A 14,556-nucleotide genomic window follows, 5' to 3' on the forward strand; every position below is an offset into this window, starting at 1 on the left:
CAGTTTTCCAAAGGCCCTTTTGCAAACCACTCTACCGTGTTTGATACTGACATGCCTTGTTCAGTTTGCATATAAACCTACAAATGCATACTCATAACATAAATATATAACTAAAATGGTAATCTGAGCATGGGAAGACATTTTTATATAGCATGTGCCTAGACCTCCAAAAAAATTATCTTGAACCCATACATGAAAATAGAATCAAACAATCTACATAGCATATCCATGGATGATGGTTCTATTTGAGTTTTCTGAAGTCTCAAAATCCATAAGTGATTAAACTAGCTACTAAGGTGCGCAATCTGACTAAAAGTGGGAAAACGTATCTTTTTTTAAACCAATCTACGAATGTGTCAGACTGTATGGAAATGAGATGGTCTTCATTGGTAACAGACCTCCCAACGGAAGATTTTTAACTCATCCATATGCATTCTAAGATAAAAGTAAAATCAAAACATGACGTATTAACTGACAAACCATTTTTAATGAACAACAACGTGATACTTACGTCAGATATGGGTCAATTTTTGTTGTGTTAAAAAGCACAAATCTGTGAGCAATCTTTATCTTTTCACTATCCATATGCAGTTGTTCACCTTTAGAAAGAGAACGTGTTGTTGCTGTGGTACCATCGTTTTTATCAAGCCTTGGGTTTTCTCTTATTTCAGTTGCTTGATCCATGAGAATAGAATACCTAACACACTCCATTCCAAGATAACACTCTGTTATACAAGCTTCAGGTAGTGCGTAATTTTTAACATATTCTTTGAATGTCTTCATATACCTATACGAAAGTAGCATATGAAACAGTTATACCAGTTATAACACATAAATATTAGGTAGTAACTCTAATCTACAAGGGAAATCTTGCATAACACACCTTTCAAATGGATACATCCAACGATATTATACAGGTCTACATAAACGCACTTCTCGAGCTAGGTGAATTGTCAAGTGAACCATCACATCAAAAAAGGATGGAGGGAAGTACATCTCCAACATACACAAAGTCTCAGCAACTTATACTTCAAGTTCTACTAATCTTTCGAGATGAACTACCCTTTGGCATATTTCGTGAAAATAAGAACAAAACCTGAAAATCGCCTTACTTGGCTCCTCAGGTAAAAGTCCCCTCAAAGCTACAGGTAATATTTGTTGCATAAGAACATGGTAATCATGAGCCTTAAGGACACCTAAGCAACCATCTTTCGAGAAATGCTTCCTAATATCCGAACTATACCCATATGGAACCTTCAAATTTCTCATCCTATTATAAAGTATAGCCTTATTCTTGTTGCTTAAGTTGTATGGTGTTGGTCGAAGAATTATTTTGCCATTTATCTCTTCTGGATGCAATTCTGGTCTTATTCCCATACTTTTCAGATCCTTACGGGAATTTAAACCGTCTTTTGTTTTGAACTTTATATTCAAAATAGTACCAATGACACTCTCACAGACATTTTTTTATGTATGCATAACATCAATATTATGCCGCAGTAACAAATCCTAGGAATTCATGAAAAAACCTAACATTAGTAATTCCTTTACACAAGTTAACATGCATGCTTATAATTACCTATAAAGCCAGTTGTTAGATCACTAAGTAAAAGAACTAGAAAAACGTGACACACGTAAACCAAAAAGCACATAGATATAATAATGAGTTCAAGCACACGTGACAGAAACTTATAAAACATCATTGGAAGTTCAGGGCTAATGGGCATTCAGGTTATAGTGAGTTCAAGCATAGATCATGTGCACGAAACTATTTAACGAGTAAATTTGAAGTTAGAACAGACCTTCCAGTAATGCAAGTCGAAGAATATCGACCGTTTGTTAAACAACCGAAGCTCAGTTTCCTCGTCAGCTGCACTAGAACTATGCATATCAGAAACATGATCCCTTTTCCGCTTCCCATTACGCGAATTACCATCCTTTGCACCTTTTTCCGCACTACTCTGACCCTTCTCCTTTGTCATCTTCTTCTTCATCTTCTTCTTATTATTATTATTCTTATTTTCCTCCTTTTCTCCTCCTCATTTTTCTCCGGTTTCCCAAAATCATTTATAATACTACTCCGACATTCAAATACTGCAGCACCAGACATAACATGTGGTTTTTCCCTCTTCTCAATTTCCCCATTAAACAAGTCTTTTTTCTGTCAAAAAGGATGATTATGACGAAGGAATCTCCTATGATTCATGTATACAGTTTTACGACTAAACGGCAACCAGTTGCTACGTGTATTATCACCACAAAGAGGGCATGCTTCCTTCCCTTTATACGTACATCCAGATAGATTGCCATATGCAGGGAAATCATTAATTGTCCACATAAATAAATCCTTTAATTTAAATTCTGTTTTACTAAACGAATTATATACCTTCACGCCTTTCTCCCACAACTCAATCAGATCATCAATTAATGGCTGCAAGTATACATCGATGTCCTTACCCGGTTGCTTTTTTTATGGAATCAGCATGCTCAGAATAATGTTATCGTCTTGCATACACATCTGAGGGAAAAAATTATAAACCATGATCATCACCGGCCAACAACTGTGGGAAGGGGAAATATCGCCAAACTGATTGAATCCATCAACAGCAAGCCCAAGACGCAGATTACGCGAATCTGAAGCAAATTCAGGAAATCTTCTGTCTATGTGCTTCCAAGCCAAAGAATCTGAAGGATGACGTATCTTCCCATCTTTACTCTTGTTCTTCGCGTGCCATATCAACTGCTTAACCAGCTCAGCTGATTCATACAATCTCTCCAATATCGGTACAATGGGGAAGTATCTAAGAACCTTCACTGGTATCTTCTTTTTGGGCTTGTCTATCATGTCCTCATCGTCCTCCATGTTAGATTTGTCTTGCTTCCACCTAGAATAATGTCATTTAGGACATTCATCTGCATCTTTCAAATATTTTCTAAACAAGCAACAATCATTCTCACAGGCATGTATTTTCTCGTAAGTCAGTTGATAAGATTTCAGCAGCTTCTTCACTTCATATGTGTTTTTAGGAAGACAATGACCTGGCGGCAACAACGAACCAATTTTCTTGAGAAGCTCGTCAAAAGCCTTCCTAGATATACAACTAACTGTCTTGTGCCTATACAACTCAACATTGATAGATAACTTTGTGTGTGTTTTACAATTAACGTATAATGGAGTGTCAGTCGCCTCATCCACTTGGTTGTCCAACCCCTCTTCCTGCATGATTGCATGGCCCTGATCTTGATGTGCATCAACTTCAACATTATCCTCTACATACATCTATTCTGAACCATGTGTCGCTCCCTCTTCGCGAACATCATTAGAAATGATAGCCGGCTCCCCGTGCAAAACCCACTCGGTGTATGTAGGATCCATACCTCGTCTCATCAAGTGAAGATTCACTTCAGTCGGAGGAAGTGGCAAAGAAAGATTCTTACAATCAACACAAGGACAACTGAACTTAGAAGGATTTCCAAGTTTCTGACAAACAGTCTTTATGAAATTCTTCAATGCATCCTGGTATGGAAGACCACCCCTACATAAAAGATGGATAAAATCAGAACACCGTAATAATGTAAATTAACAATATCTAGAAAACCAAAGTAAAGAATGTAATATATCCTTAAGTTAAACATATTAACCTTGGCCAATGAATCCAATCTTTATTCATCATTTAGAACGAATTCCGTCAATCTATATATATGCTAAAATGAAACTTGAATCTGCGTGCAACAGAAAAAAGCAAGAGTTAGAATATGGCTCACACATTTAAAGATTTCCACAATCCATTATTGCAAGGACCTATATATATATATATATATATATATATATATCATGTAACTTCACCGTGGTCATTTAATAAAACACACACACACATTAAACAAAGAGCTTTAAAGTCTGTATATAACAATGACAATGCTCTAAATATCTTTTTTAATTAAATGGTGAAGTACAACATATTTCTTTTAAATAAGGTCTTACACACATATAATTGAAAATTATTACATATGAAGACTTTTCCCTAGCTTTGTAACTAGTTCAGCTATTTGATTAGTAGAAACTCTAACTTTCTCTTTTGCAGCAACGAAGATAGCATCTGATGCCCATGTAAAAGCTCCACATTGTTCACATACAAGGTAAGCTATGTGCTTATTGTGTTGATCGTTGCATATTTTTAGGGTGAGTTTGCAATTGCAGGTTGAAGAGAAGCACAACTGATTGTGCAGTGGACAATGTTTAAAAGAGTGATCATCTTCTCCACAAGCATTACAGATTTTCTCTGATGGTAACAACAACAACTTGGCTTTGCAAGGGTCAGAAGCATCATTAAACCATTCAAAGTAGGTGCAGGTCGGCATGGTGCACTTGAAGAACATTTTTCCATAGGTTTTAGTTGTTGTAGATCGTAGAAATGCTCTCACACCATTACAAGGAACATGCTTGCACCTAGAATAGAGCCAAGGACACACTTTTGTCTCATGGTTCCCTTGTTCACACATAGAACACTCAGTTAGGATTTTTTTCATTATCATCTTACTGTTGTTGTTGTTGCAGCTACTACTGCTACTTGGAGAGTCTTTCACACCTCCACCCATGACTGATTCAATGCTTTTAAAGCTAATTATAAGCTAATTTCATTCTCTAGGTAGTAACACAATCCTGCCAAATTTAACTACTTCTTTTAACAACATGTAAACACACACACACGTACATGCATTAAAAAAAGAGCTCCAAAGTCTATCTAGAATGCTCTAAATATCTAAAGCAAGCATACCTTTGAACTCTTTTCTCAAATTAAGCAAACACACAGATCAAAGTCTGTCTAGAATGCTCTTTTCACTTCAGTAAACATACGCACACATTACCCATCCCAGTTCATCCAAGTATGTGTACATGAAATCCTAAATTGGTTTCAAGACAAAATTGAAGCAAATCCTGCAAAAAAAAAAAAAATCAAATTTCAATTAATATAATACAACTTACCTGAATTTAGTGCAAACAAATCCAATCACTTGAATTAAATGCAACTTAATTCAAATCACTTGAATTCAATGCAAACCCTAATTCAAAATATTAATGCAACTGATTTTATTGCAACCACCTTAATTTAATACAGACGAATTAAATGAACCCAATCATCAAACGAATTAAATGAACCCAATCATCAAATGAATTAAATGCAATGATTGAAAAACAATTAAAAATCAAATTCAAAAAAAAAAAATCGAGAATCAAAATCAAATTAAAACCCTAAACAGATCGAGAAACCCGATTTACAGACCTGTGTAAGTCTTCAGCCATGTTGATGTGTTGATTGTTGTAAGTCTTCAATTCGATCTGTTTGTGAAGAAAATTTCAGCTCCCTCGATCTGTGAGGTTCATGATGGTGGGTTTAATTTGATGATGGTGAGTTGTTGGTGATGAGATATTGATGATGGTGAGCTGTTAATGATGGTTGCTTTGATGGTTAGAAAAATCAATCGGTTGGGGGAGATGGTTATTTTACAGAGAAGTGATGAAGGAGGAGAGGCTAAGGAAGTGTTGCAGGAGATAAGGTTAGAATGAAAAGAAAAAGAAGTGGAGGAGAAAAGGTTAAGGAAAAACAAAAAAAAATGGACGGTTAGAGATTGAAATGGATGGTTAGGATTAAAGATTTTTTACAAGCCCTTTCGCAAACTTTATTAGAAGTCGTCGTAGGGGTTTTTCACTTCTGCTAAAAAAAAATCACTTCTGATAAAAATATTCACTTATGCTAAATTTTTTTTACTTCTGCTAAATCTTATCTATATTGGTCCAGTTTTCAATCTCGGAGCCACTTTCTTTCTCGAAGTTGATGAAATTTAGGGTTTGGTTAAGGTCTCGGCGAATATCTACATGGAATCTTACTCGCAGACTGTTGGATTCATCGTTTATACGAAGGAATCTTATCTATATTGGTCAAGTTTTCGATCTCGGAGCCACTTTCTTTCTCGAAGTTGATAAAATTTAGGGTTTGGTTAAGGTCTCGGCGAATATCTACATGGAATCTTACCCGTAGAAGGTTGGATTCATCGTTCATACGAAGGAATCTTATCTATATTGGTCCAGTTTTCGATCTCGGAGCCACTTTCTCGAAGTTGTTGAAATTTAGGGTTTGGTTAAGGTCTCGGCGAATATCTGCATGGAATCTTACCCGCAGATTGTTGGATTCATCGTTCATACGAAGGAATCTTATCTACATTGGTCCAGTTTTCGATCTCGAAGCCACTTTCTTTCTCGAAGTTGAAGAAATTTAGGGTTTGGTTAAGGTCTCGGCGAATATCTACATGGAACCTTACCCGCAGACTATTGGATTCATCGTTCATACGAAGGAATCTTATCTATATTGGTCCAGTTTTCGATCTCGGAGCCACTTTATTTCTCGAAGTTGATGAAATTTAGGGTTTGGTTAAGGTCTCGGCGAATATATACATGGAATCTTACCCGCAGACTGTTGGATTCATCGTTCATACGAAGGAATCTTATCTATATTGGTCAAGTTTTCGATCTCGGATCCACTTTCTTTCTCGAAGTAGCCGAAATTAGGGTTTGGTTAAGGTCTGGGAGAATATCTATATGAAATATTACCAGCAGATGGTTGGATTCATCGTTCATACGAAGGAATCTTATCTATATCGGTCCAGTTTTCGATCTCGGAGCCACTTTCTCGAAGTAGCCGAAATTAGGGTTTGGTTAAGGTCTGGGAGAATATCTATATGGAATCTTACCCGCAGATGGATGGATTCATCGTTCATACGAAGGAATCTTATCTATATTGGTCTAGTTTTCGATCTCGGAGCCACTTTTCTTTCTCTAAGTAGCCGAAATTAGGGTTTGGTTAAGGTCTAGGAGAATATCTACATGGAATCTTACCCCTAGATGGTTGGATTCATCGTTCATACGAAGGAATCTTATTTACTCCGATGATCTAGAATTCAGCAAAAACAAAAACAAGGATCACAACTCAATCTAACGGTTACAATTCCTTGTTTGGTTTGACAAATTTCTCAATCCGTAACCTATTCTCTTAACCAATCAGATTGCACAAAATATCATCTAACGGCTCTAAAGCCAAAATCTAACCTACCACGCGGATTGAGGATTTTACACCCCAACATCCCGCCCAAACATCCCGCCCAAAATTTGCAACGTGTCACTTCAACAATTTTCGGTCAATTTTCAGAAAAAGAAAAACTTGAGGACCACACAAAACTGGTCTCCCTCGGTTCCTTCCATTCAACTCTTTCTCTTTCACTTTCTCTTTCTCATCTCAGAGAAAAACTCTCTGCAACAAAAACCTTAAATCAGTTTTAAAAAATTTTGATCTCAGAAAATCAAAATAGGACCAAAGAAACTATCTCAGAAGAACTCATATCCTATCATCTCAGTAACTCTCCTCAAATCCAACTAACCAGAGAAAACCTATCAAATCCTCAGATCTATCTGCAACCCTCATCAGAAAATCGGTTTATAGTGGTAAAAATTAATCTCTGAAATCTCTCTATAGTGGTTGAGTATAGTTTTTTTGTTCTAGAGTTTGGTATATTAACATGCAATTTTACATTATTCGAAAGATTTTAGGTTTTTTTTTTTTAACAACATGCAATTATTTGTTGGGTGTTCTAAGATTTGTGATTTTGTATCGATTTGATTTAGGGTTCTTTTTAAATTTACTGATTTTAGGTTGTTTTTTTTTTAAAATTTACTGATTTTAGTTTGTTTTTTTTTAAATTTACTAATTTTAGTTTTTTCTTTTTTTCAATTGGTCTATGCATGATATATGATTCCATGAAATGTGTTCTTTAAATGGCTAGATTTGTTTTTGTTTTTTTGTTAGGGTGCAGATGATGAAGTTCAATTTCTGATGCACACACAGCCTTCATAAAGTGTCTTTTGTTGTATATATATATATATATATATATATATATATATATATATATATATATATGCTCTTCTTGATTTTTGTTCTCCTCCCCTGTGATTGTAGTGATTGTAGTCATTTTTTAGTTGTATTACAAAGTGAATGATGATATAGGTTACTTTCTCATTTAGTTTTGGTGCACAAAATGATATCTGAAGTTGTGATTTTTGTAGCTTGAATGACTTGGTTTCAATAACCCTGTTAACATGATGTTTTTGTTTAACTTATCGACCATCAAGTGAATCTCTAATTGCGGGTGGTTGGAATACGGAACCCCTGGTTCTTTCTCAACTGAGAATCTGCAGGGCTTCCATATTCCAACCATCTGTTGAATAGTTGCTTGGTGGTTATTTTGTTGTTATGTTGTCCTTTATTGATACTAAATTGATATATTATTTATTAATAAGTTTTGTAAAGAAGAACATGATGCTTGGTTGGTGTTGCCATGATGGCCATCAAGTGAATCTGTAAGACCTGATGGTTGGTATATGGAACCCCTGGTTCATTCTCAACTGAGAATTTTGCAGTGCTTCCGTATCCCAACCATCATGGTGTCAGTTTGCTTGGTGGTCATATATTGCTTTATCTGAATTTGTGTTTTAACATGTAAGCGTTGTTCGATTCAGTATGCGAATGTCTTGCTTTATTTTATGCCTGATATACATGCTTGTTTGCAGTTTTGGTCAAGGATTGATGAGAGCTAGTGCGCTCTCTATCATATGGGCGAGACAATTGCTTCTTAAGCGATCGACTTACCCATATGAAAGTGAGTGGACTAGCTCATTTTGTTTTCTTGTTTTCATGTCTGTCAGTATTGATGTATAGTTTGTATAAGGTTATAATGATCACTTTTGAATTCTATTTTTATAGGTCATATAGCATCGATGAAAACAAATCTCGCAGCAATGGGAAACAAAAAGGTAAAGACTTAGATTATGATTCAGTTGCTCATATTCATGAAAATGATTCAGTCGCTTTTGAAGTCATCAATGTACCCTAAGCGTATCTATTTTTTTTATGCAGACTAAGCAAACACTAAAGAATACGCAGGTCAAGAAGTTTCCAATCAAGGTAAACTCATTCCATCTCAATTTCATTGTATTAACAAAAAAAAATTCTTTACCTTCTCATTTTAACTAATTAAGTTATATATGGTTGTGGCAGATGAAGAAGCAAATGAAGAGTCAGTCCCAACCTGATAATGCAACTCTACCTGAAACTGCTTCACTTACTTCAAAGTGTCAAACACCGAGAAAAAGCAAGTCCGCTGAAACAACTAAACCTACATCTCAGAGTCGATCATCACCAAGTTTCAAAGAACCCGAAGAACCAACTGATCCTAGAAGCACTACACAAACTCCAAAGCCTCGACAATCTGAAACTACCATATCATCTCCAGCTGATACAAATACTTCTCAGAGGCGATCATCTCCAAGGTTCAAAGAGTTTGAACAACCAAGTGCTTCTAAACTACCACCATCTTGAAAGAAAGTAGATTCTAAGAACAACAAAGTGTCGACAGCTACAAATTCTAAAGAAGTTGCTGGAAGTTCCAACGATGGGCGCAACACTGTGAAGCGGAAGTTGGACATAACCACTGGTCCTTGTCCAAATGTTCAACTCAGGAATCCAGATGATACTTTGTCAGATTTGAAGAGGAATAAGATGATGAAATTTTACAGCACAACAAAGACATGGCAAAGGAATAGCATGCAAATGAAGAAAAAGATAATGGTGATGATACTGAGACTGAAGTGGAAAACGAACTGGAGAATGATGATGATGGTACTACTGATAAGCCAGAAGGTGAAGAAGATGAGGTTGTAGAACCTCCGAAGAAGAGAAAGTTTGTTCCTCGTGGACCAACACAGATGCATGCATTGAGGTTAAACCCAACTACAAAAAGTGTTGTTCCCTTCAATGTTAAAGAACAATCGGTTGGTGAACCTTCCGTGCAGCTGGCCAGTTGTCTTGGGGTGTTAGTCCGGCGAAACATTCCTTTAACGCACAAGGATTGGAGACTTGTTCCTCAACAGGCCAAGGTCAACATATGGAAGATATTTGAGGTAATTAAACTGATTCTTAACCCTTTAATTAACTCTTTTCATTAGTCGACAACTCTTTAACTCATAGCAGATCTAATTAAAATGATTTACGTTTATTTGCAGCAACGGTTCATTGTGCCTGAATATTACCAAGAATACTATTTTGGCAAAATGGGAAAGTATCTCAAAGAAGCTCGATCCAGGAAAGCAACTTTGGTACTTGACGCGTATGATAAGCTCCAAGGGGAAGAAAGAGAGAAAAAGCTTGCACAGTTAATGCCCACGAGCATGACTGTCAGTGAGTGGGAAAAGTTTGTGAAACGTGTAAACTCGACTGAATTCAGAGTAAGTATTATTTCTAATATAATGAATGACTATTTGAAGCTTGAAAAAATTTGAATGTGTCTAATGATTGCTCTATTTCCATTCGCAGGTCAATAGAATCAAAATCCAAGAAGTTCGTTCGAAGTATACCACCCCTCACACGCGTATTCGAGAAGGTTATGCCCGAAGGGAGGTGCAGATAGTATGTTTCACTATAATTTTAACTTTATTACTTATGAACAATGCCCAAGTTAATAATGAAGATGTTGAGCGGTGCTTAGCTTTTTGGATTAACTGTCAAGTTTGTCATGCATAAAATTAGAACTTATGTAACTTTTGTATGCATATTTTTGGAAGTTGTTAACTAACAGGGATTCACATTTTCTTTGCAGCAACAAGTTCTGAAAACAACTGAACCGATTGATAGAGCTGATTTATGGGTAAATGGCCACCAACACACTGACGGAAGGGACCCAAAACCTGTTGTTCAAGAGGCTTTTGTGAGAAATCTTCTCTTCCTTCTCTGAATTTATATGTGCTTGAATAGTGCAAGAATATCTTATATGTTTCAAACTTGTACAGAAAAAAATTGAAGAAGCTAAATCAAATCATGGTTCTGATGGTGGTGAATCGTCCGTGACAAACGATCTTCTTACAAAGGCTCTTGGTGAAGATAAAGGGGTAAGACTTAAAGGCATGGGGTATGGAGTGACACGTAAAAAGATTGCATCCAATTCCCACTACAAGTTGATCATTAAAGAGTGTCAGGAAACCTGTAGAGCAATGAATGATCGGCTTGTGATGTTGGAGGTGAGAATTTATTTTGTTAACAATTTGGTTTGAGGTTTTCTTTTTATATCAAACATGATTGTGCCCCTAATACTGCTAGTTTGTTTTTTCTGTAGGAAAGGAGCTCGAAATGTGTCTGCGATGAAGTCTCACACTCTCACAGGGCCAGTCCAGTTGCAAGAAACAACCAGGCTAGCACTAGAAGAGTTGTTCCATGTACTACAAATGCCTCAACTACTCACACTACCACTCCTGTCAGCAGACCAAATGAGGTGAAAGTGCCAGAGAAATTTACAGCTTGCAAGTTACTAAGTTGGTACAAGGATGGCGAGGTGGTGGCTGATGCGGAGATATGTGAAACTGATCCAGCGAAGGAGATACATGGGATGCCAATAGGTTTCGGAGCCTATACTGTGTGTGTGTTGACTACTCATGTGATGAATGCTCATGTCTACAAGCAGACCTCAGAGTTCAAGTATGTTGCTGATGCTGTTGCAAGTGTTATCTCATGGCCCAAGGATCGCATAGTCTATTGATAGACATCTTTCATAATCTTTTTGGAGTGTTACAAACATCTTTTGGTTACAAACATCTATATCTGCCATTTTTTTTAATGTCTGTGTTTAACTTGAAGAATGTAAATGTGTTAAACTGGCATGTGAACCTAAAAACAGTTCAGGTGAATGTGTTACACTATTCAGATGAATGTGAATTACTTTCGGCATTTTGGTTTCAGCCCTAATTTTTTTTTCAAAATAATTTAATGCACACAACTCCAAATAAATGTTGTAGCTACATATTCATCTACTGAAAACAGAAGTTGTTATTTCAAATATTACAATCCTTAAGGATGTTGTGTTAGAAATTATGACTATACTAAACAAAGGTTGTGAGTACTAGTAATTGTAATATACACAACCATTATGGGAGTTGTTTTATAGAATATTACAACACAGAGCGGGGATTGTGAAATGAAGTATAACAATAAATGTAAGGGATGTGCAAAACTTTTGAACAATCCAAACAAGAGTAGTGACAGGTATAGTAACAACCCCTATGAGACTTGTCTTACAATATTTTACTACACATAGTATATGTTGTGAACTTAAGTCTTACAATATTAATAAGTGTAGTGACATGACTATTCACAATCTCTGTAAAAGTTGTGAAAGAAACTCTAGAAAATTATGTTGGAGTGTGACAACTATTACAAGTGTAGTGAAACTCTTAATCACAACTCATGGGGTTGTTGTGGAAGGATGTCCTACAATTCATGCATCTATAGTGAAAGAACGATTCACAACACTTGTATGTATAGTGAAAATTTGATTCACAACACATGTATGTATAGTGAAAGTAGGATTCACAACCCATATAGAAGATGTATTAGGCTTTCTAAATAAAATCAAACTACAATCACAACTGAAGCTATGGGTGGTCCAAACTTGAACCTACGACTCATAGCTCATGGTTGTAGAAAATCGTGGACCTTATACAACCCCCCCCCCCCCCCTCCCCCTTCCGCAACCTACTGGGAAGTGTCGTCGTTGTCCTACGATGACACTTATGGGGGGTTGTCAAAATATGTTTTTCATGTAGTGTTCACTTTCTATAAGGAGTTGATATCGAATTAAATGTCTTTCCTCAATAAGAATGTCACTCTCACGACAAGATGAATCACGTTTTATCTTAACCTCAATAAGGGATTCTTGAAATTTTTCTAGTGTTTTCGCACCCCTAAGAGTGATCTCATCTTTTTCAATAATAAGTTTGTTCTTCTTCGCTTCCAATACTTGAATTTCTTCTCTCTCCTCATAAAAACGTCGTTTAAAATTATTGGCAGTGGATAATGCACTTTTATGGCGTTCTCTAAGAGTAGTATATTTTAATCTTAACTCTTCTAAGCTGAGGTTTTCAAATCCTCGAGTAGGATAATTATTTAAAGAGGAGTTGAGATGCTCTAAAAGAATTTCAGCATCGGGAAGATTAGCCACTTCATCTGAAAGGTCATACAGCTCTGCGAAGATAATTAAGTAAGAAGTGCGAACGATCGCATAAAAGAAAAGGAGTACGAAAATATAAGTTGCATACCAATGAGTTCCTTGTTTCTTTCTCGAGTTCGGAGAACCAATTGAGAATTAGTTAAATTCTCATTTCTAAGTTTTGTATTCTCGCCTGTAAGATTCGCATTCACATTCGAAAGAATAGATTTCTCATGTTTCAGTTTGGTATTCTCATCCTGCAACCTGCGAAGTTTTCTTTCATTGTTTAAAGAAATCGCATAAGATATGCGGGCACTCTGCGAAAATAAAAGCATCATAAGTAAAAGAAGGAATAATAAGGAAAGAATAAAATGCAAATTTTGTAGAATATTACCAAGAAATTCATCACAAAATGAAAATCTGGGTTTATCACAGAGGCAGCTCCACGAAGAGATCGATCCCCCCAATCAGAAGCAGTACAGATCCTTGAGACCATCTTGAAAGCACAATCTATTTCATCATCCCCAAGAGTAGCAAGAGCATCTCCAGAAAAAAGATCAGACAACTTCTTTCGATACGAATCAATCAATACCTCTTCCTCAGAAACAAAAGTATCTCTATCTGAAGATTCTGAACTTGAAGAAGAATCATACCTCGCACGCTTTCTAGAGATATCATCTTTTAACGATGTTTTCTTGGATTCAGATTTTGATGCGCGTTTCTTAGGAGTGCTCTTGCTTTTGCCTAAAGTTTTTTCGTTCAAAGGATTCACCTACGCGAATAATCAAGATAAAAAACAGAGGCAACAATATTGTTAAAAATAGAAAGTGTGTTTCTTACTTCCTTATTCTGCGAAGATGATACTTTGCGCGAAGTATTGACCTTTTTGGCATCCTGCGAAAGAGAAGAAATAAGATATAAGAAGGAAAGTTACGAGAATTTTCAAATTGAATTAAGAGGATCACATACCGCTACTTTCTTTTCCTCATTTTCAAATAATTCAAATTTCCAAGGCTGGTAAAGAGGAAAATCTTCGGGCAGAGGATTGTCAGGACCATCCGCAGCTTTACCAGATACAAAGGATCCTTCCAAGATGACAGGGCAATTAAGCCAACTAGAAACATTGGATCTGCGAGCAACACGATTAGAGTTTGAATTCCAATCAACGTCTCGCATAATTTTTTCATCTTCAGTGATACCATCTACTCTCCTTATGCGAACAGCCCACTTAGTCACGTTACTTTTCATAATAGCGATGTAATAATTCTTAAAGAAATTATCAAGAGTATACTCAGCAGGATCTATAATTTTATCACGATGATCCTCTTTTCGCACTTCATCAGGATAAGAATTTCCAAGACCAGCTGCGCGACGAGCATACTCTAATGGTATCCTGATAGCATCACCACTCAACTGAAATATTCCTCGTGCAAATCTTTCATCAGCAAGAATTCTACAGAAAAGAGGAATCTCAGG

At 36.3% G+C, this 14,556-nt stretch overlaps 1 protein-coding gene across 2 annotated transcripts; it reads left to right on the top strand.

Annotated features, from left to right (window-relative positions):
• Positions 1–7,256: 7,256 nt before the first annotated feature.
• LOC113300297 lies at positions 7,257–11,822 on the top strand. 2 transcript variants are annotated; one of them, XM_026549512.1, is made up of 9 exons: positions 7,257–7,495; positions 8,811–8,860; positions 8,964–9,011; positions 9,105–10,006; positions 10,109–10,330; positions 10,419–10,511; positions 10,702–10,809; positions 10,892–11,119; positions 11,215–11,822. In XM_026549512.1, the coding sequence occupies exons 4-9, from the start codon at positions 9,812–9,814 to the stop codon at positions 11,632–11,634; spliced, it is 1,266 nt and encodes a 421-aa protein (XP_026405297.1). In that variant the 5' UTR covers positions 7,257–7,495; positions 8,811–8,860; positions 8,964–9,011; positions 9,105–9,811; the 3' UTR covers positions 11,635–11,822. The 2 variants fall into 2 exon arrangements, with proteins under 2 accessions (XP_026405297.1, XP_026405304.1); XM_026549519.1 differs by having other exon boundaries at positions 10,419–10,502.
• Positions 11,823–14,556: the final 2,734 nt, after the last annotated feature.

This window comes from Papaver somniferum, chromosome 1 (assembly GCF_003573695.1).
Source record: "Papaver somniferum cultivar HN1 chromosome 1, ASM357369v1, whole genome shotgun sequence".
Classification (NCBI taxonomy): Eukaryota; Viridiplantae; Streptophyta; class Magnoliopsida; order Ranunculales; family Papaveraceae; genus Papaver; species Papaver somniferum.